Genomic DNA, 24,143 nt, shown 5'->3' with positions numbered 1-24,143 from the left:
ATAGTGCCTTATACACAGTGAGCACACGTACGGGGCTATTCATCAGTACATGCATGCCACATTAGGACAATAGTATGGAGTTTCCTGACCAAGTCAATTGCCTTCCACAAGGAGGTAGAAGGACCAGCCTTTAGCTGGGCTTGGAGCTGCCACTAGGATAGGGTAGATTCTGGACTGTTTGATATGGATTTTAGAGCCATCATCATGCTTTTCATTCTCCCACAGCATCCCTCCCTCTTTTTTTCTTTCACAAACAGACTTTAAAGCATGACATACAATGTGATGAGGACCAAAAAGTCAGCAGTGTCTTCTTTATCTCAGCTGTACAGCACAAACTTACCAAACTTTTATCTTACAATGCCACAAGATCAAACCCACTCTCCCTTCCTTCCAAATTTCTGTGACACAGCCATTAGCTCCTAAATATAGATCAAATTACCTCATTTCTCTGCTTTTTAAAAATTTTCTGAGCCAGGTGCAGTGGCTCACACATGTAATCCTAGCTACTCAGAAGGCTGAGATCAGAAGATCGAAATTCAAAGCCAGCCCAGGCACTAACTGTCCATTAATCATCAGGAAACTGGAAGTGGTGCTATGGCTCAAGGGGTAAGGCATAACCTTAGGCTGAAGAGCTCAGGAACAGGGCCCAGGCCCAGAGTTCAAGTCCCATGACCTACCAAAAAAAATTCTCTACCTTTTACTCCACAGAAAGAAGTCCCTGTTTTTTACCTAATACCTTGATGATCTGGCTCCTGACATCCTTGCAGCCTTATCTTCTCCACCATGCCCCCAAACTCCTGACCCTCTTGTTTCTTCCATGTTGATATACTTCTCCATGCTTTTGTTCATGTTGATCCCATACCCTGGAAGGCCTGAACACCCTTCCTATTTATCTTTTAAGACCTTCTTCAAATACCATCACTTCTGAGAAGCATTCTCTAATCCCATGTGAGAGTGAAAGTGTGAAACTTACAAAGAAACAAAACACAGTCTGAGAAAGTGTGAGAGCTGGAAGAGATTTTGTGGTTATCTTACACACTCCCCCTAAGTTATCCATGAAGAAAAGGGGTCTCCGAAGGGCAAAAGTCATCTGTTAAAAAACAGTACCTGCTACACAGTCTGGTAGTTTATGTACTATGAAGTATAATCTCTAAATGAATGAACAAATCCGTGGCAGCCAAATGAGGAAATGGAATGTTGCCGAACTTCTGCTCAGAGAGGACATGAGAATCTGCAGAGATAAGATGTAGCCACAGGCAGCTGACACAGTTGGAGACCAGCATACCCTGAGGCCTTTGGTTGCTGAGGGCATAAATCCAGGTATCATCCTTTTCAAAATAAGGGTTTTTTTTTTCCTTCTGCTCTCATTATTGGCTTCTGAAGTATTTTCCTGAGTAACTCATAATGTCTAAACAATGCAGTTGTTACCCTTCAGCATAGTATTGGAGACTTGACCCTATTTGACTGTCAGTTATCTTGCTGGTTACTGTGTGTCCCTCAACCATGATCTCTACTTTAAAGTCTTCCTTCCCTTAGCCATATCAATCTCTCTGCACATAATATTGCTCTCTACCCTCTTAGCACTCAAGACCCACATTTTCCATGAGAACTTCCAAAAATAATCAAGCCTCCGTCTTCTAATCTTTATCACTGTTGGCTTTGTATTTATTCATTCATTTGTCCACTATTTGCATACAAAGCTTGTGCCAGATTTAATTAATGGTTCTCTTTCACATTGAATATGAATTCCATGAGACAACAACCATTTACTGTATTCCTCTGAAGCATCCAGAATGCTACATGGTACATTATCAACAACTAGTAAGCTGAATGAGAAAAATATTCATTGTAATGTCCATTCAGTCTTCAACAAACATGAGAAATCCATTGCAAGGTAGGAATACATAATTCAGGCTTTTTAAGATGTACAATACAGTTTGTAGACACGAGAACAGACTATGAAAGGTGCAGAAAACTAGAAACTGGCTAGTCAAAGAAACTGTCTAGGGTCAGAGCTGGAATGAGAATTCAGCCCTTGAACATCAATACTCTAGCTAACGGACCAGGAGTTTGGCATAGTGGTAGAGTGCTTGCCTAGCATGCACCAAGACTGGGGTTTGATTCCTCGGTACCATGTACATAGAAAAAAGCCAGAAGTGGTGCTGTGGCTCAAGTGGTAGAGCTCTAGCCTTAAAGAAGCCCAAGGACAGTGCTCAGGCCCTGAGCCCAAGTCCAGGACTGAAAAAAAAAAAAGTCTAGCTAACAAATTCTTTATACTATGTTATCTTGAATTCATCTTAGATTTATGTTTGCAAAGCTCCAAGCCTCTTCTGCATGTAAACAAGTGTAGTTAGCACTACTGTAGGTAACCTTAAAAAGATGAGGGATGTGCCAAAACCTGGTGGTTAAACTTGTGCCTAAAAGCACAAGAGAAGAGTTTAGCCAGCATGGAGCTTTCCTATAGACTGTCACCCACAGCTCATGAAATCATGTAGAAAGACTTCTAGGGAAGAATATAAACATCGCTTCTTTGGGAATAATAGTGGGAAAATAGCTCACTACTGAAAGCCAAAAGGGGAGGCCTTGGAATGTGGGGCTATCTATTGAATACAACTATGGACTTGAGTGATAACCAAGGGTCTATTAAAAACATCTGTATTTATTATGAAGCATCTCTTCCAAATGTAAAATGTTCAATTATGTTTCTAACCTGACAGAGAAGAAAACACTAAGCAGCCAAGTGCAATAGTGGAACAACTATATGCGTTCTGGAGGTGAGTGTGGCAGGACCAGAGACAGAGCACTGAGACCCAAGGAACTAACAGAGGCAGCTCTGCTTTAGTTATTCCTTGTGCCTGACAAAGAGCAGAAGAAGCCACTTGAGAAAGCTCCTTGAGAAGCAGCAGGAGCTGGATCTGAATTCTAATCTCAGCTCTGCCACTGATAAGCTAGGCTATTTGGGAGAGCCACTGACTCTTTATACCTTAGGGCTACTTTGGCAGCAATGAGAACCAGGAAAGTGGCCAAAGACTTTGGTAAACAGTGCTGAGATAACTGGGCAGCCATCTGGAAAAATAATGAAGTTGAATCCACACCTGACATAGTAAACTAGGGTAAGATTCAAATGGCTTAAAAATTTACATATTAAAATATATATATACATATATCTTTATATATACGTATTATGCATATATATGGCTAGACACCAGAAGTTCATGACTGTACTCAAGGCATGACTAAGAATGCCTACTTAAGCCAGGCACAGTGGCTCATGTATATAATTCTAGCTACACAGGAGGCTTGAGATCTGAGGATGATAGCTTGAAGCCAATCTGAGTAGGAAAGTCTTTGAGACTCTTATTTCCCCCACCCAAAAATCTAGAAGTAAGCTGTGGCTCAACTGGGAGAAAGCCAGTCTTAAGGAGAAAAGCTAAGGGACAGTACCTGAGTTCAAGCACTAATATTGACACATAAACATAGTAATGTTCAGTTACTCTCAATGCCCAAACTAGAAACTCATATGCTCATCAACAGTTAAATGGGCAAATAAGTTGTAGTATAATCAGCCAGTAGAATATTTCTGAGTGCTAAAAGGAACTACTACTATAAACAGTATGAATTAATCATATAGAATAATTGAGCAAAAGATGTTGAAAAAAATAAGTCCAATGGAAAAGTACCATTTATATGAAGTTCAAACATAGATAAACCACATTCTGGCAGACAAAAGGCAGAAGAGAGGTTACTTCTGCAGAAGAAAATTGAGACAGAATGCAGTACCCTTCTGGAGTGCTGGGAATGTTCTTTATCTTGCTCTGTGTGATGATTTCTTAAGAAGACACATGTATAAAAATTCACCAATTTGAGCCACACATTGGTGGCTCATGCCTATAATCCTAGCTACTCAGGGGTCTAAGATCTAAACATCACACTTTGAAGCCAGCTGCAGCAGGAAAGTCCTCGAGACTCTTATCTCCAATTAATAACCACCAAAAAGAAATTGGAAATAGGGCTGGGAGTTTAGCCTAGCGGTAGCATGCTTGCCTAGCATGCACAAAGCCCTGGGTTTGATTCCTTGGTACCACACACATAGAAAAAGCCTAAGTGGTGCTGTGGCTCAAGTGGTAGAATGTTAGCCTTGACAAAGCCCAGGGACAGTGCCCAGTCCCTAAGTTCAAGCCTAGGCTTAGAGGAAGGAAGGAAGGAAGGAAGGAAGGAAGGAAGGAAGGAAGGAAGGAAGGAAGGAAGGAAGGAAGGAAGGAAGGAAGGAAATTGGAAATAGAACTATATAGGGAGTAATAAGAAACAGGTCTTGAGTAAAAGAACAAAACCAAAACAAAAAAACACAAAAACCTACAAAACTTAGGAAAAGTGCCCAGGCCCTGTATTCAAGCACCAGAATAGATGATCTTGCACATATGCACACACACACACACACACACACACACACACACACATACACAAATAGCATCAATCTGAATGCTTATTTATATGTGTTAGTTTTATTGTTGCTATGACAAATTACTTGCCAGAAATATTTCAGGGATAAAATATTTCTTTTACTCTTGGTTTCCGTCCATCATACTGAGGAGTATGAGGTGGAGACACTCAAATCACGAGGACAGAAAGCAGAGGAGAGCACAAACAAGAAATAACAGGGCAATTTATACCCCAAGGACATGCTGCCAGTGGTCTATATCCTCCAATCAGGTTTCACCCTCCACAGTTCTACCTCCTCCCAATAATCTATTTAAAGTCTGTGTCCATTCCTATATTAAATAAGCAGTTAAACTGTAGCCCTTATGTGCTAATCATCTCTAGAAACACCTTCACAGACAGACCCAAAGGTACATTTTACTAATCTCCTAGGTGTTTCTCAAGTTGACAATCGAGATGATCCATCACAAGTGTTCCCCTTCTCAATCTGACATGCAAATACTTGTTAGATCACATACTATCCCTGACCCTGGGTTCATGTCCATATCATAACCCAAGATGCATTCAATCCAACCTCAGGAGTCCCCATAGTCTTAACATTTTCAACAAGATTTTAAAGTCTTAAGCTCAAAATCTCCTTGGAGACTCAAAGCAAACTTAGCTGTAAGTCCCTGTTAAATCAAAAAGAAAATTACAATATACAATGACACAAAGAAAATATTCACATTCCAAAAGGAAGGAAAGGAGAATATCAAGAAAGGATTGGACCCAAGACCCAGCAGTGCAAACAGTAAGTCCCAGAGCTCCATGTCTAGTATCCAGGGTACATGGTGTCACGGTGTGCGCTCAAGAAGGCTTGACCAGCCTTGCTCCTAGTGGCTTGCTAGTATCCGTCAACATGGCCTCCTTTCTGGGCTGGCTCTGCTCAGTGAACATCTGCAGCTTTCCTTACCAGATGTTTCACATTCCTTTGTGTCACGCTCTCACAATTTCATAGATCACTCTCAGAATCTACCTATTGGAATCTTGACCCTATCACACATTGCCTGGCTTCTCAGGCCTTTTGGTGAAATCTAGGGAGAAGCTTCCATGACTCTACAACTTCCTGAATTCTGTGTACCTGTCAAACCAGTATCATGTGAAAGATGCCAAGGCTTCTGCCAACTTACACAGAACCTGGGCCCTCAAGGACCAGAGTTCCAATGGCCTCTGACTATCTGATTCATTGAACATATAGAAACACTTTCCTAGATGTTCCTATAGCGCTTTCTTCTCAAGGAAAAGTCTTTCGAACACATTCACAATTTTTGACCCTTGACCCTGGACAATTCCTAAAATGTCCTTCCTCAAGGAATCTTTCCTATTGTCTTGATGCAAAATACTTGGCATGTTTTTAATGGCTTTAATCTGTTCAGGAGACACTTTGCTTGGCCGCAGTATTTCATATACTTCTTATCTGGGAAAATTACAAGACTTTAAAATGTTTCCACATTGCTTTTTGCCCATAATTCTCACTGTACACTTAGCTGAAAGCATCCAGCAATAAGCATGCCATAGTTTGAACAGTGGATTGCTGTGAAATTTCCTCTAATAAGTTCATTAGTCCATTCCCTTTAAACTCAGCTTCCCACAAAGTCTCAAGACATGGACAAATATAGACAATTTCTCTGCCAAAATGTAACATGAATGCCCTCGATGGATTCCAATTCCAGATAAACTCCTCATTCCCATCTGAAATACATGAACCTGGTCTTTACTTGCTTAACTCCTATTGGCATTTTGTTTTTCTAAGGTTCTACTAGAAGCCTCCAACAGCGCTCTACATTCTTTCTTGCATATTTCTCAAACTCTTTCAAATTCCTACTACAAAAAGACTACAAAAACCACACTGTCAATGAGGCACAATAATAATCCACTTACTTGGTATCAAGTTTCTGCATTAGTCAATTTTATCATGGATGTGACGAAATACCTGACAGGAACAACAATCTATCCACAAAGATTTACTGTGCTCAGTTTCAGAGGTTTCAGTCTATCACAGCAAGGAGAATGTATTAGAGCAGCTCACAACATGTTAGACAGAAAGCAGAATGTTCCAAGGCAAGATATGGCCCCAACTTGAGTCTCCCCAGAGACCTACCTCATACAATTGGCCCCTCCCTCTATAATTCTACCATCTCCTAAAAGGCTACTCTAATTCTGAATCCAATGGATGAAGGTCAAAGCTATCATGATCTAATCATCTCCACATCCTCACAAATAATACACTCAGAGATGTGTTCAATGGCATTCCTCAATCTAGTCCAGTAATCAAGATTACTCATATATGTGTACTTCAACCTTAAAAATAATTTTAAAGTAAATTTCAATAGTTGTAAACCTAGCCAATCAGCAAAAATTCAAATCTTAACATACCCTATTAGGGACACTCTACAAACAAACAACAACAACAAAAACAGGCACTGTTATACATTTCTGGTAGCAGTGAAAAACTGAATAACCTTTATGAAGGCACTATTTAAATAAGTCATACTACAAAGAAATATTGGAATATTCTGTAGCTGTAAAAATAACTTAGAAGACTTTTATAAGATGAAAAAGGATGAATAAAACATTGAAAAACTGTATAGGACGTTACTTCTAATTAACAGGGAATTTTAAAAAGCAGATTTTAGTGTCCATTTAAATATACAAAAGACTAAAAGAAAAGAAGAAGACTAAAAGGACATAGAAGAAATTAATAATTGATGCATATGTTGTAGATAATTGTAGAGGAAAGACAGCAGGAGAGAGATTTTTTTCATTTAAAATTTAAAAATCTTTTCATTTTAAATTTCTGTAAATTTGACCTATACGCATATACTAATCATCCAAAATTAAATATAAACATTAATTTTTAAGTGGAAAAAGACAATGGGAGGGAGAAGTATTCTAAAAAGAGTGGCTTTTCGCCATATAATGAGTGATTGTTGTCCTTAATGTACTATGTTATCTCTCATCTCTTTTGCTATCCCTTGGTTATCTCATATTGTTACAGTATTTCACCTGGTTATCTGATATACTGTATATACGTGTATTTGGTTATTTGAAGTAGGATAGGGAAGGGAGGAAAACAAGATGAGGGGCGGGGATGGGGGGGGAGGGAAATGGGGACCAAGACATGAGAAAGGGTATCAATGTATGTGAAGTAATGCACCTTTTATCTGGTGAATATAATGTAACCCTTCTATTAATTATAATATACATATATATAGTGGCTTTTCAAAACAGTTACTAATATCACAATTTTATCTGGCGATATTATGCTGAGAACTTTTAAAATTAAATCAGATTAGATTTAGGCTGGGTCTACAGAGGAATCTGCCAGCATGAATATGAACTAAATACTAAAGTGGAGAAATGAAGCTTTAAGAATAGAACAAACTGTCTCCAGTCTGCAAGAAGGCCATGCTGGCAATATGGAGCTCAGAAGTTAGAGAGGAAGGGTAAAGATCTGACATTGTTTCTTATTACTTATATAACCTTCAGGGCAACTGCTCATCTCATATCTCATCAAGCTCCCCTTCTTCCAGCTTGTCTCCCACTTGGTAGCCTCCTAGTAGGGACAACAGCTTCTGGGCAAAGTGTGCATTCTGCAGGGCATGCAGGAGGCCACATTCCTCCAGTGGCAGAGTTCCTTGCTCCCTGCTTGCAGGCACATGGACAAGTTGAGAGTCTTGCAATGACTTGAGAATCATTCATTCAGCACTCTGTGAGCCAGATTCTGAGTGCTGAGGACAAAATGAAGAATGTGTGTACTTTCTTTTTATTTTTAGTTGAAAATTGAACCCAGGGCCTCATAAATGCTAGGAAAGCGCTCTATCAGGGAGCTGCATCCCAGCCCTCTGTCTTGGCCTCCCATTGCCTCTGATGGCCTATTTACTTGGCTAAGTCTCCATACATCTTTCCCAGAATGTCATCATTTTCCTCTCCCTTCAAGGTACTATGTTATCTCTCAACTCTTTTGCTGTCCCTTGGTTATCTCATATTGTTACAGTATCTCACTTTGTTACCTGATATATCGGATATATTTGTACTTGGTTATTTGAAATTGGATAGGGAACGGGGGAAAACAAGATGAGGGGTGGGGGTGGAGGGGAGGGAAATGGGGACCAAGACATGTGAAAGAGTATCAATGTATGGGAATTAATGCCCCATCTATCTGGCAAATATCATGTAACCCTTCTATTAATTACAATAAAAATATATGAAAAAAATAAAATAAAAAATAAAAAAAGAAGTATTTCAGGCCAGGAGTGTGGCCTAGTGATAGAGTGTTTGCCTAGCATGCACGAAACCCTGGGTTTGATTCTTTGATACCACATACACAGAAAAAGCCAGAAGTGGTGCTGTGGCTCAAGAGGTAGAGTGCTAGTCTTGGGAAAGCCCAAGGACTGTGTTCAGGTGCTGAGTTCAAGCCCAAGGACTAGCAAGAAAAGAAGGAAGGAAGGAAGGAAGGAAGGAAGGAAGGAAGGAAGGAAGGAAGGAAGGAAGGAGGGAGGGAGGGAGGGAGGGAGGGAGGGAGGGAGGGAGGGAGGGAGGGAAGAGGGAAGGAAGGAAGGAAGAAATAAAGGAAGGAAGGAAGGAAGGAAGGAAGGAAGGAAGGAAGGAAGGAAGGAAGGAAGGAAGGAAGGAAGGAAGGAAGGAAGGAAAAAAGAAGTATTTTAAAAGAATATTTCCCTTTTCTTCCCTCTCACATCAAGAGAAATGAGAAACAAATGGATGCCAGGCTTTTCATATGCTTTATCTTACCTGATCATCACACAGCCCTGCAAGGAGGAATTATTATCCCCATTTCATAGATGAAGGGGGAAATGAAAGCTCACACAGAGCTGAGCCAGATTGAACCAAGGCTGTCTATCTGCAGTGTTTGCTCTCCACAGCCCTTTGCTGCCTGTATCAGCTCAGCTCTGGCCTTTCTCTGCTGCTCTGTGTGCTTTCATGTTTCCCTCCATTTGCATGTTTGTGCTGCTGTCAGGGGAAGCTATCTCTCCCAGTCCAGTGGCAGGAGCAACAGTTGAGAAGAGCAAGAACATCCTAGATACAGCTTTTGGTCCTCTCATTAGCTTGTCTTAATTACACAGGCTCCCATAAAAAGTAATTGGTTCTGCTGCAACATAGGCAGGTTTGTCCCTACTCTTTCTACTGTTTCTCTGTCTTCAGCCTCTTTGAGTCTTAGCTGCTTCTGACAGCTTTGCTCCTCTGCTGTCCATGGCTCTGCCTCTTTGCACATCATGTTTGAGCCTACAAATAGTGTATAAACCACTGCCACTCTATGTAGCTAAGCCAGTCTAGCTCTAGTGAAGAGTGTGTGGGGCTCTCCTGAGAGCCAGACACTATTCTGGGTACAGTGAATACAGAAGAAACCAGAGGTCCCTATAAACATAGAGCTTGCCTTCCAGAAGTTTCAAGTCAGAGTCTAAGAGAAAGAAACAGACCAGAACAGAAAGCAATGTCACAAGGCAAGCAAGCAGTAGTAAGGTTGCAATGAGTCCTAAAATACCAGAACTGAAGGGAACCCTAGCTTTTGTATTTAACAGAGGAGAGAACTAATGCTAAGAAAAGACAATTCTTTGAAATAATATTAAGTAATAACTACTAATATTTCTATAGACCTCACTAGAATTCTAATAAATATCACTCTATCTGCTTTAGATATATTAATTCACTTAACCCTCACAACAGTACTATGAGAGAGGCAATTTGTCATCCTTATGTCTGTCTATATGTCTGTTTGACCTCAAATTTACAACCTTTTCTATCTCCTGAGTGCTAGGATTATACATATGCAACACTACATCCACTTCTCTTTTAAAGATGAAGAAATGAGACATAGAGAGATTAAATCCCTTGTCCAAATTCACAGTGGTGTATCCAGAAGCCAACACTAAACTCAGGCGCTCTGTTGCTAATCAGATCATAGTCTCTCCAATGTACTGAGAGGAGGTAGAGACTGAATGTACCTGTCAATAATCAAAGGGCTTCCTGAATAAACCATTCTCAGGTCCAAGCATAAAAATACAGAACTTGGGTTACACAGAAACTGAAAGGACATCTCAATCAGCTGTAATCTGAGTGCAGCTAAATACAAAGGTGTAAGAGCAATGAATGGAGCCCCATATTTCCAAAGAGCCAAACTATAAAGAAAGAACTTAGTAGAAAAGAACTTATTTAGAGAATCAAAAGTAGCCCAATCTAATCCCCATCTATATGTCTAACTGTAATATGGTCTCCGTGATCCTGAGTTCTTTTTGCTTATTTGTTTACTTTTGAGATAGGGTCTTACTAGGTAGCCTCAAGAATTCCTTTATATCCTCAAATGCCACTCTCCCTGATACTGAAAGGACGTTTTAAAAAGATTCAATGTTATGGGTGGAAATCTTCAAAAAAGAAAAAAAAAAAAAAAAGGACAGCCGGGAGTTTGGCCTAGTGGTAGAGTGCTTGCCTAACATGCACGAAGACCAGGGTTTGATTCCTCGGTACCACAAACATAGAAAAAAGCCAGAAGCAGTGCTGAGACTCAAGTGGTAGAACTCTAGCCTTGATAAAAAGTCCAAGGACAGTGCTCAGGCCCTGAGCTCTAATAAATGTTTGGCCATCTTTGTCAACACAGACACAAACGAATGTACCCTGACTTTTGGTTAACCAAAGGTCTTCCTCCAATTCTGTTACATGAGTTTCAGAATAAACATTAGTATAAAATTTACTTACCAATTACTGCCAAATTATGCTCTGAGCCACAAGAGATCTGTAAAAAGAAACAAAGACATTATGTTAGAGAAAAAAAAACTGTATAGATATTTCAGCCAGTATGTTTTATGATCACAGTTATTTTCTAATGACATTTAGCATCCATTTTTGGAAAGTTTTAAGAGTACTATATACAAAGGTTAAAACTATAATTACAACATCTTGACTGCTACATAAAAAGGCAAGTGTGAAAAAACATTGAATGGAAATGCCCTAAGATGCCAACTAAGTTGTCTTTAGCCAGTTAAGACTACCAGTGATTTTTTTTCTTTCTACTTACTTTATATTTTTCAAACTTTTTATAATGAACATATGTTACTTTAAAAATGGAAAGATAAGGCAATAAGGAAACAGTTTTCGAAAGCTGAACCAAAAAGTCTACCACTCTCATCTGGACTGATAAAATGAGCACAGAATTCAGTGGAAACACACTGGCCTGCAGTCAAATGCTTTTCCTCTTTGGCCCCTCTCCCTTTCACCTTCCAGCAGCATAAACTGCAGATCTTGGAACACATCATCCTCTCTTCCATTTTTGCATGTACTTGTTCCTCTACCCAGAATGCTCTTTCCTCTACAGCCTATCCAGAAAATCTCTACTCATTATTTAATAAGAGGTTAATGCATTGACTGAAACACCCAGGAAAAACTCAGGACACTCTTGTCATTTTGCTCAGTTCATTTTTTATAATACTGTAGTTCATTTCTTCCTGTCTCCTCCTTAAGACAGCAGGTACCTTGAGCCTCTGTGTTGCACAGATGGCATGTACCAAGTCTAGGACTCAGTATCTATTAAACAAAAGAATGAATATAAATACAAAGTACATTAAAGAATGAATAACTAGTACATAAAAGAGAAAGTAGGGTCCTGAGCCCAGTGTGTCTAACCACTAATTGACATTTTGTGTCATTTAGTCTGTGTATGTTCCAACTACTACCAGGAGAAAGTGACTGGGGATATAAAAGCATAAATGAATCCTTCAGTATGAATTGACTCTTTACCAGGATGCGCACCTTAGCTCCTGGCACTCTGAAATGTTAGCATGGGAAGAGTCCCTGGATATATAACCACAAGTAAATGGAAGCTTGCAAAAGAGAAATAACAGGTCTTATGTTCTACAGCAAGTCTGTCAAAACTAAGATTACAGGACAGGGAGTGTGGTCTAGTGTTAAAGTGCTTGCATAGCATGCACAAAGCCCTGGGTTCAATTCCCTGGTACCACATACACAGAAAACACACACACACACACACACACACACACACACACACACACACACACACACACACACACAAGTTGTACTGTGCCTCAAATAGCAAAGTGCTTGAGAAAGCTCAAGAACAGTGTCAAGGCCCTGAGTTCAAGCCCCAGGACTGGCAAAAAAAAGAAGAAAAAGGAAAAGGAAACCTAAGATTATAGCTACCATTCTATCCCTTCTTTTGTTAGATCAATGTTTTGATACACATGAGTGGTTCCATCTGAGTGAAGTCATGTGTTATTTTTTGTGCCTAGTTTGCATATAATGTCATTCAGTTTATCCACAGTGTTACAAATGACTCTTAATTTATAACAATAAATTTTATTGTTAAAGAATGCTAAGAATAGCATTCTTATTACAAAAATGTGAGTGTATGAATTAATGCACATTAGTCTGTGATTTGGCCATTCCACATGTGCATACTTTTTAACGCTTCATGTTGTATCATGAAACCCAGAAATTCTAAAAATAAGAACAAGCAAAGAAAAAAACAACTAGAGCTATTCTGAGAAATTCTCCTGATTTTTACCAGAGTTCCTTTGTCAATGTTTCTTACTCTTTACCTAGGGAAAACCACTTAGAAGCTAATTTAAAGTTTCTTACTAGAGGCCCTGACAGTTCTAAACTGTTTCACAAGGCATTTGGGCAGTGCATGTCATTCTGTACTCTGGTAGATGAGAAACAGTAGCAAGGCTTTGTAGGCTTCTTCTGGTGCAGAGCTGTGTGTACTTCTCTGATGCCAGCTCCCATAGGGAACAGCACTATGTACCTTTATGTGAACTTCTTGACAGTGTCTGCCAAAGGATTCCTTGTACATTTTACTCTTGGTAAATAGTCTCATTCCTGACCACCTTTGAGGTTGGTTCTGTGATTTACCTGAAACACCTACAAAGACTTCCCCAGGGCCATATATACAGCACAGATACACTGTAAGCTTCCGGGGTAGACTAAGGCTGATTCTCTTGGTCAGTTATAGGAAGCAGCTTAAATTGATGAATGTGAAAAAACTTAGAAATAAGAAAACATTTATGTGTGCTCCATTTGATGGACTATTAAGCAGATTCGGAAAATGGCACTTACAATAGTAGGAAAATATTCATGGTATTTCCTGGATTAAAAATCACATACAAATCATACACATATGATCTCAACTCTATAATAAAACATGCATAAAAATGACTAGAATGAGATATATCAAAATGTCATCTGAGACTGCCTCTGGCCTAGGGATGACATTGGCATTATGAGGACAGCTTTTTTTCTTTTTGTACACACCAAATTGTACATCGTGTTCTTAAATTGGGTGGGGGGAGGGAATCTATTAAATTAATAATAATACAATTCCTACCACCAAGAAAGAAAAACCCCTCACCTGGTTATAAAATCTGATATATTTAGAAATAGCAGAGGTGGGGGGACAGATTTAAAGGAAATAGAACAAAATTATCACTTGCATCATGATGGTAGAATTATGAGATACTCTTGTTCTCTTCTTTACTTCCTAAATATGCTTTAACTGTGGTTGTAGCAGCAGTGGGGTGGTAGCCACAATAAGAGCAAGAATTAAAAATATCATAGATTGAGGACTCGTTGTGCCACGTGTCAGACAAAGGCACTTTATAAACATCACATATGAATCATTTCAATGACTTTTTTCAAGTAAGTTTGGCCTTGCTCATTGTAGACATAAGGAGACTGAATCTCATGTATATTAAATACCTGCCACAGCTCATTAAGGCAGCAACAGCAAAACTAACGCCCAGATTACCTGGCTTTACCGCCAAGCTAATGTTCTTTAATGCTACATCACGACAACTTCCTTTTTTTTTTTTTAATTAGTTCTTTCCTTTCAAAAGATGCAGAGCTCCCCACTGCTTCCTGCTTTGTGAACTGGCATAGAGGTCAGAAAACGACACTACAGGCCACAAAATCCCAGGGCTATCCCCCTTCAACAAGATTGTGTAAATGACCATTTGTTTCATATTGCTCCTGTCAGCGTCTACTCACTGCCTAGCTGCAAACAACTTTCTAGAAGACTTTGTTAACAATGACAATATGACCAAGAAGAAGAGATGCCAAGCCAGAAAGCCACATAAATCCTAGATCCTCCAATATCTGGTTCTGATACCTTTGGTATTTCCTATTTATTACTCACTCTGTACTCATGAGTACACTCACCCCGACCTCTCCCCACCCAAGGTCACATTGCACCGTCCTAATATTCATTGTTAAGGGTCTGCCTCATGTCCACAAAGACCTGCTTTTAATACCTAGCACCATAAAAGGTTTGCTTATTAGACACAGACTTGTAACTCTACAGCTACTACGTGAAATGTGATGCTCTAGACCGAAACAGATGAACAAATTAAAACAAGTTGAAACTTAAAATGTATATTCAGCTTCACAAAATCAGTTGTAGAGATGCAGGACTGACAAAAATAATTACCTAAAGATCTATATTTGCAATTTAAGTCAGTAGTGTGACATAACTAGGTCAAAAAAAAAAAAAACCACAGAAAGCCTGTATTTCTAGAAGTATACTGTCTACAAAAAATGAACTTGTCCTCATGTCTTCTGTGCAATCCACCCTCCATTTGGAGTACTTGGTCTTTTGGGGACTCCTATTTATACATTAATAATTGTACAAAATAACCATATTAAAGCAACCAGAAAAGTATATCAGCTAGAACACATGTCATCCAATAATCTTCTATAAAAACAATAAGCGTTTAGTTTGAAAAAAATGTGCGTAAGGAAGTAATAGGGTGAGACGTACATGACTCTACATAGTAATCGAAGGATATTCATGCAGGAAACTTGTCCTACATGGTAAAGCCTTGTTATCCACATAGAATATGGTCTTATAGGGGGCTGGGAGTTTGGCCTGGTGCTTACCTAACAGGCACCAAGACCCAGGTTTAATTCCTCATATCACATATATAGAAAAAAAGCCAGAAGTTGTGCTGAGGCTCAAATGGGAGAGCTCTAGCCTCTCTAGTTCAAGGACAATGAGCAGGCCCTGAGTTCAAGCCCAGGAGTGGCAAACATAAAGACACACACACACACACACACACACACACACACACACACACACGGAGAGAATATGATCTTACACAGGATAAATTAAACAGGATAAATGAACAGGTCTCACACAGCGAGGCCAAAGGAGGATAGTCTTAGGAGATGATCACATGGGCTCAATAGCTATATGCATGTGATCATATAAAATGATGGTTACTGAAATGAACTCCAAGAAATGGAAACACGGTTTTTTATTTTACTTTTTTTGCGGGGTTTTTTTTTGTTCTTTCCCTTGTGTTATTGTTTTTTATTTCTGTACCTTCTGTCTTGTATGTAAGTTGATCTGATTTGGGGAAGAAAGGGGGAATCACAGAAATGGTGGGACACAGTGTAAACTAAGGGCCAAGAGTATGGTCTAGTGGTAGAGTGCTTGTCTAGCATGCACAAAGCCCTGGGTTCGATTCCTCGATACCATATATACAGAAAAAGCCAGAAGTGGTGCTTGAGGTTCAAGTGGTAGAACGCTAGCCTTGGGAAAACTCAAGAATAGTGCCTAAGCCCTGAGTTCAAGCTCCAGGACTGGCAATAAAAAAGGGAGGGGGATGAAATAATTTAGCAGTGACACTCTCTAGACACTATGTTGAAAATGAACTACATAATTTGTGGGGAAGGAGATTCGGGAGGGTATATGGAAGAGGTGACACTGTTCAAAAATAAATATACTCAGTACCTGACTTCTGTACATCACCTTTACAATAAAAGGAAAGTAACAAAAGTAAATAAATAGGGAAAATAATATGATCCTATATGTAGAATATGATTTTTTGTTTGTTTGTTTGTTAAGCATTTAATGGTGCTGGAGATCAAATACAGGGCCTTGCATAAGCCAGGCTCTACAACTGAGCTACAGACACAACCCCTAGAAAAACCTTTTAAACACAGAGCTCTTCCAAAATGGAGTAATCTTGGAATGCAGCAAGAGCTCCATTTTGGGAAGCATTTCAGTACAGACTATATAACTACTTCTTAGAGCTAATTACTGAAAAATTTCTCTGAGTTCCTGATCTGCTACAGTCACTATATTTTCTTTTAAAATACAAGCTTTAGGAAGAAAACAAGGACCACTTTGAGATTAAAAAAGAGAGAGAGAGAGAAGTGCAAAACCTAGATATACAAGGTCATATAGAATGAGACCAAATGAAAGGACCTCTAAGATATGGAAACAAACGGTTTATCTTGTGTGATTGTTGTTCTTAATGTACGATGTTATTTCTCTTCTCCTTTGTTGCCCTTTGGTTAATCTCATATTGTTACTGTGTCTGACCTTGTTACCTGATATATAATATATATATGTTTATTTGAAATAGGAAAGGGAAGGGTGGGAAAAAAGATGATTGGAAAGGGGTGGAGGAGGGAAATGGGGACAAAAACATGAGAAAGGTTATCAATGTTTGAGAAAGAATGCACCTACTATCTGGAAAATGTAACTGTAACCCCTCTAAACATTACCCTGACAATAAAAAATAAAAACCCATACCGAGAGAGAGAGAGAGAGAGAGAGAGAGAGAGAGAGAGAGAGAGAGAGAGAACGCTCCTATTTCATACTGTTCTGCCTAACTACATCATTAGAGTTCACTATCCTACTTTGAGTCCTTTGAGTCTGTACTCAGTCATGTTCTCTAAATGCATTTGACTTGCTTTTGCAATGGGATGTTAGCAAAGGTGACATGAGGAGAGATTTGAAGGAGAAATTCTGTGTTGCTGTCCTTTTTGCCCTCTACACTCCTCTACAGCCATGAGAATTTACCCAGACGAGACTGGTGAATGATGAGCTATGTGGCACTCAGCTGTGTGAATCAGCTGTCCTAGTCAAGGGTCAGCCAGTACTTCATCATGGAAGCAAGCCTTGCCAAACCCAGAAGAACCTCTCAGCAACATCACAAAAACAGGAAAAAACACATGCTGAACACTCCTAATCCCCAAATCCAAAATACTCTGAGACTTGAACCCTAAAAAACTTATTATTTCTGCAAAGAAGAAAGTACTATAGTGAACCCTGGAGCACGGTTCATCCCTCAGACTCTGCAATCCCTAGATGCTGGAATCCATTGTATAAACAATAGTCTACCCTTATTACTATTTGCATATAGCCTACACAATCCACCTGCACACTTTGAATCATCTCTTCATTACTTACAAAAGCTAATACAATGTAAATGGTACATAAACAGTTGTTAAATTGTATTGTTTAGGGAAAAATGTCAAGGAAAAATAATCTTTACATGTTCAGTACAGATGCATTTTTTTTCTCCAAGTATTTTATTTTATTTTATTAGTTTGTGGGTTTTTTTTTTCTGTTGCTCCATGGTTAGTTGGACACATTTATACAGAATCCATGGATACAGGCCTGGGTGCAGCTCAATTGTACAGCATTTGCCTAACACGCACAAAGTCCTGATTTACAGCCAGTAACGTAACACACGGTGGGCAGGGGGGAGAATATGGAGGGTATAATGCATTTAAAAGGACTTTGGGCTTCGATTTTGAGATACCAGGAAGAGCTCAAAGAAGGAGAGGTGTGCTGTGAATTCGATTTCTTCAGGATGGAGGGGGAGACAATTTTGAGATATGTACTGTCAACTGGATCTTGAATGTCCCTCAAAGGGACAAGTGTGTTAGTCATCAGCCAGAGATGCTGTTTGGAAGTGATGTAAGCTTTAGAAGGTAAGGCATAGTAGAAGGAAGTTAGCTCACTGGGGATGAGACTTGAGGGGGATATTGAGTCTTTGGCTTGTTTTTCTCCTCTTCTTTTTCCTCCTCTACCCCTTCCCTCCTATCTGTCTTTCCCTCTTATACACAACACACACTACCTAGCCACTATGAAGAGGACAGGCCGGCCTCCTCTGCCACATGCTTCTTTCCATCCTGATGTACTTCTGTGTTACTATAGACCTAAGGTAACAGGACTAAACAGCCATGCACTGAAACCATGCACCACAGCAAACTTTTCCTCCTTGAAAGTAGTTTAACCTCAGTATTTTACCATATTTGAAGAAAGCAGACTAAGTATCTTAATCATATCCATAGGGAAGGTAACTGAAGCAAAGCTAAAGAGCCATAATTAGTAAAAATAGATCTGTCACTCATTAGGCAGGAAAAGAGGATGCTTGGTGTTTTATGGCTTGGACATGATTACAGAAGATATTGTCTGGATCTGCCATGGTCACAAAGTGGCCTGTCTGATGTTGATGTTCTGTAGAATAGTTTATTTCAGCAAGAGAACATGAAGATCTGGCTGTGAGTGCTGGCTCAGTTAACAAAAATACCAAGAACTAGAAGGTGATAGTAGGGGGCCAGCTTCTGAATGTCAGAGGATGCTTGCCTCTTTTTCATCTCTCCCATCTTATTTGATTCATAAAACAGCCACTGGAGACAGGTTTCATTATGCTTTATATTTTACAAATGAGAAAATGGAGACACATGGATATTAAGAGCCTGGTCAAAGGTCTGACATTGGTAAGCCTTCTGTCCTAGGACCATGATGCCTGCCCTTTCTTAGCTTCGATTTCTTTCTTCATTATAAAATGGGCATAGTAATATTTCCCTGACAGCAATGTGAACCTTGAATGAGATCAAGAATGTCAAAGAACTCAGCTAGCTCCTGGTACTTAGAAGCAGCTCAACTGAATACTTCTGCTTTCATCTCTCTTGACATCTTGCTTGGTTTTTAATATAGGGCCACTGGAAAAAAAAAAAACAACCATGTCTTTATATACAATCAATGTCAAGGTAATTTTCATGGTTGTGATTTAAGTACTGAACTTCTCAGTGGCAAAGCTCCCTTTCAGTCAGCTCCGCACCTGCCCAGCTATCTGCAAGCCACAGTGTCCATGTGAAGAAGGAAGATCTTACATCTCATGTAGATGCTCAATTCTTATAAACACAATGAGTGCAGTTAAATGGGATGTGTATGGTGGATCAGGTTTGAGGTCAGAAGCTGAACATAATGCTCAAATATTACAATTGATGGGTCACATGGGGCAGACTGTGGCTCAAACCCATGTTCCTCCATAAGCCCACAGGCCTCTGCATACAGACCTACAGCAGAACTGTCTCTTCCTTGGCCTTTGCCATACTGAGGAAATGGTAAGTTCTAGTTCTGGCCTTGGCTCTTCTTTGGAATTCTAAGCAGCTTTTTTTTCCTTTCACTTTCACCAGTCCTTGCTCTGCAAAAATGCTCTCTCTGAAGCACAGGGTGATTCTTTTGTCCATCTTTTACCTAGCCCCAACTCCTTTCTCTAGCCTTAAAGACCTTCCACATGGCTCCTTTGCACTTCTCCAGCCATTTTCCTTAGTGGAATGACCCACAAACCTTGCATTCTAGCTTTCATAGACACACTCCTTAACATTCCTGACACATGCTATGCCCTTGGTCTATGTATAATTGGAAGAGTGGGGGGAGGAGGGAGAAATGATTGCTAATATTCACTGACTATTAAACTCTGTTCTATGTGCTTCATGTGGATTAACTCATTATATCTTCATTTTATAGATGAATTGGGGATTCGGGTGGTTAAATGCCCTGACTAAAAGCGCATGTCTAGTAAATGGACAGACCACTTCAGAAGTAATTGCTCGGTCCTCTGGGCCTGCTACAGAGACAGCATTTACCCCACTTGTTAGTGAGTGGTTTACACATCTGTCTATTCTCCATCTTACCCAGATTATAACTTGGTTAGGCATAAAGACTCATCCAACTCTATCTTCAGTGCTTTGCACAGTGCCTTGCACACAGTGGATTGTACTTGGTGTTGAGTTGAAGTTACTCATTTCTGTTCTTTCTACCACTCTTCCTCAGAGCCTACTGTACAGGCACTCAGGAAATGCTCTATGAAGGATACTGAATTTGTCTTTGAACTTCCTCTGCTCTTCACCAGAACCAGGCAAATGCTTTGAGCACCATAAACAATGATGGAATTCAGGACTAGATTATCCTTCAGTTATTCAGAATTGGAGTCAGTTGCTAATGAGAATGGCCTCACAAGATATTCAAGTAAATCTCACAAAGCCCTCTAGTGAGGCCTCAAGGTAGGGACAATTCGAAAGTAGGCATTTAGTGTGTGGGACAAGGCAGCATAACACCTTCCTATTTAGATTCTATAACCACAACAAGAAAGACAACAGGTTGTCTAACTGGATCATTTATGCACCTAGGCCCAAAAATCTTTTGTTATGCCACAGCTATACACTGCCAGGTAAGAGCATCTAAAAAGGGGCCTTTGGTACCTAAGAGATTTTCACGCTAAAGAATATGTGCTAGCTGGGTGTGGTGACGCATACCTGTAATCCTAGCTACTCAGGAGGCTGAGATCTGAAGATCATGGCTCAAAGCCAGCCCAGGCACTAAAGTCCATAAAACTCTTACCTCCAATTAACTACCAGAAACCTGGCAGTGGTGCTGTGGCTCAAGTGGTAGGGTGGTAGCTTTGAGCTAAAGAGCTCAGGGACAACACCCAGGGCCAGAGTTCAAGTCCCACAACAGACAAAAGAAAAAAAAAAACCAACACACACACTGCTTTCCAGTTTAAGCAAAATCAATCACTATGATTCTAAAGTTTTATTCTATCTAGGATTAAAAAGTCAAGAATGAAGATAAGATGAGACAAAGATCAAAGCCGGTAACAAATATACACAGTATAATGATAAATACAGTGAATGACTGACCGATGTCATATGACACAGCCTGACAGATTCCCTTTTCCCGACTCCCTGCACAGTACCACATATCAGCAGACTGAGGAATGCTACCATCCTATTTCCAGGGACTGTTCCTGGATGAGTACCTTCATGGGTAGCTTCTTGATATGATGGGATTCTGCAATAGCTCTGGTTCAAAACAAATCCTGTCCTGCGCTATACCTATATACACACAAAATATTTTTTAATGAGTGATGACATTTTTATTAAACCAGTATTCAGCTATTGCAGTTATAAAGCATCTTTAATAACATAAGAAGCACCTTGCATTTTCCACGGCTGACAGTAAAAATACTTTCCATTCTACATGACATGGGACCCTGCTGCTTCTCTTCAAGGGATGGGACCTACAGTTCTGTCTCCTTGAAGGTGACTGGGCTCCCTCAGCCACAACATTATAAGCAAAATAAAATTGTTTTCTTACAACATTATGCTTTTAAAAATATTAGCATATATTAATTATAAAAATGGACTTCATTATTTATATACACAGCTTTATATAACTTTTATAGTTAATATAACAAAAAAATCAGAGAGAGCTCACATCAATAACTTAAAGATGAACCCCAACGTCTTAAAAAAAAACAGAGCAAGTAAAATCCAAATTTGATAGACAGAAAGAAAAACTAAAATCATATATAAAATTACTAAAATAGTAGCCAGTATGAAGGATCAATGATATTAGATGTTAGGTCTTTGAAAAGATAAGCCAAACTGACAAACCCTTAGCCATATCAACATCAAAATCAGTAAAATTCAAGCAAAATTAGAGATGAAAAGGGAGCTATTGCAATAGACATCCTTCCCATGTCATTGAAAATGTAATTTTTATGGTTTTATAGTATCCCTGGCATGTTTTATATTTTATGTTATATATTCCCTATTGTGAGATACCTAGATTGCTTTGAATATTTTGCCATTACAAATTATGCACTAATAAATATTCCTGTACCAAAAAAAAAACAATCATTGCCTTGGGATCACTTTTTTAAACAGAATTACTACAAAAGAACTATGTGAACTTCTTTAAGGCATCCAAACAATTTGGACAGTATAATGTAGTAGGGTCACTGGCAAAATATAACATATCCAGAAGAAAAGAACCAAATGGGGAAGATGTAGTACTTATACACAATGAAATTCTATGCTGCTATCAGAAAGAATGGCATCAACTCATTTGTAAGGAAATAGGAAGACTTGGAAAAAATCGTATTAAGTGAAGTAAGCCAGACCCAAAGAAACATAGGCTCCATGGTTTCCCTCATTTGTCATAATCAGTACACATCTAGGATTCTCCTAGCAGAGGATCACAATAGCTCAAAAGCTATGTGCATGGTCATCTAGGATGACACTAAGCAAAATGAACTCCAAGATATGAACACAGAGGTTTATCATTGTGATTGTTGTTCTTAACGTACTATATGAAGTTATTTCTTTTCTTTTTTTTCCCTTATGGTTAATCTCGGGTGGTTACTGTATCTGACTTTGTTACCTGGTTACGTATATTGTATATACATTTATTTATTTGAAATAGGGAAGGGGAAAAACAAGATGATTGGGAAGGAGTGGAAGGAGGGAAAGGGGGACAAAAACATGAGAAGGGGTATCAATGTTCGAGAAGTAATGCACCTACTACCTGACAAATGTAACTGAAACCCCTCTATACATTACCCCAACAATAAAAGGGGAAAAAAAGGAACAAAATGGAAAAGGGCAACAATACTGAAAATAACAGTATCAGATAACACATACTGTTTTGTATCCATTGGCTCATTTAGTCTATGAATTAATCCTACAAGATTTAACTACAAGACAAATTTCAGAGACATTAACTTGTCTCATATCACAGACAGTAGGTGGCATATCTGAGATTTAAATTCAATTATGTATAATTCCATAAAGTATACTTAATGCTACCGTACATGGCACATAAAAAAAGAAATAAAGGCAAAAAAATAAGTGTTTCTAGTCTGGAAAGGAAAACGTGTGAATGGCTTAAGGATAGGACAGGGAAAGTCAAGTAGCAGAATGAGAGCAACAACTAGAAATGCTTAAAATGTCAAAATACATAAAGATCATTCTAAAAAAAAATCTGTCAAAAAAAATGGAACCTCTATCTCCAGGTGCACCCCATGTAAAAACATAGGTCCTTTAAAAGCAGAGAGATTTCTCTGGCTGATGACAGACTAGAAGCAAAGGGAGGCAGCAGCATGGACTCTGAAGCTAAAGTAGACTATGTGCCAGGCCTGGTAAGCAGCTGCTAATGGCTGACAAAAACCCTGGGCTCACACTCAGCCAAGAAGCAGGGACTTCACTCCTATAATCTCATGAACTAAAACCTGCCATTAATTTGAATGAGCACATTCTTCACTCCAGTCTCCAGAAGGGTTCCAGCCGATCAGACACATCAATTTGTGAAGTCCTGAACAGAAAACACAGCTGATACCATACAGACTTCGACCAGATAAATAGTTGCTGGGGTTCCGACCCCTCGACCCTGACTCCTGTCATGGGGCTTGGACTCTGAGCCTGGGCACCGGGCACTGTCCCTGAGCTCTTCAGCTCAAGGCTAGCACTCTACTACTTTGAGCCACGGTGCCACTTCCAGTTTTCTGGTGGTTAACTGAAGATAAGAGATTCATAGACTTCCATGCTCAGACTGGCTTTGAACCATGATCCTCAGATCTCAGCCTCCTAAGTAGCTAGCTATTGGCACCCTGCTAAATACTTGCCATTTTTAAGCCACTAATTTGTGAAGAAGACTTGTTATGTAGCCAAGAGAAAATTAATATAATAGGTAAGTGGTAAACCTATAGTAGAACATAATAGAATATCATCATTAGAAATATATCAATACAAAGGAACAAACAACTAAAACATAATGA

The 24,143-nt window shown here is 39.3% G+C and overlaps 1 protein-coding gene across 1 annotated transcript in view; it reads right to left on the bottom strand.

The window, feature by feature from the left end:
- Positions 1 to 24,143, bottom strand: part of Sergef (secretion regulating guanine nucleotide exchange factor) — a 210,239-nt gene that overhangs the window by 73,703 nt on the left and 112,393 nt on the right. Inside the window, exon 10 of the mRNA XM_090348044.1 lies at positions 11,188 to 11,224. Within this exon, the coding sequence (XP_090204170.1) occupies positions 11,188 to 11,224 (37 nt within the window). The remainder of the gene's footprint in view (positions 1 to 11,187; positions 11,225 to 24,143) is intronic.

The sequence above is a fragment of the Megascapheus bottae genome, chromosome 16 (genome assembly GCF_031878675.1).
Source record: "Megascapheus bottae isolate mThoBot1 chromosome 16, mThoBot2.hap1, whole genome shotgun sequence".
Lineage (NCBI taxonomy): Eukaryota > Metazoa > Chordata > Mammalia > Rodentia > Geomyidae > Megascapheus > Megascapheus bottae.
This window is presented reverse-complemented; position numbering and strand designations above follow the sequence as displayed.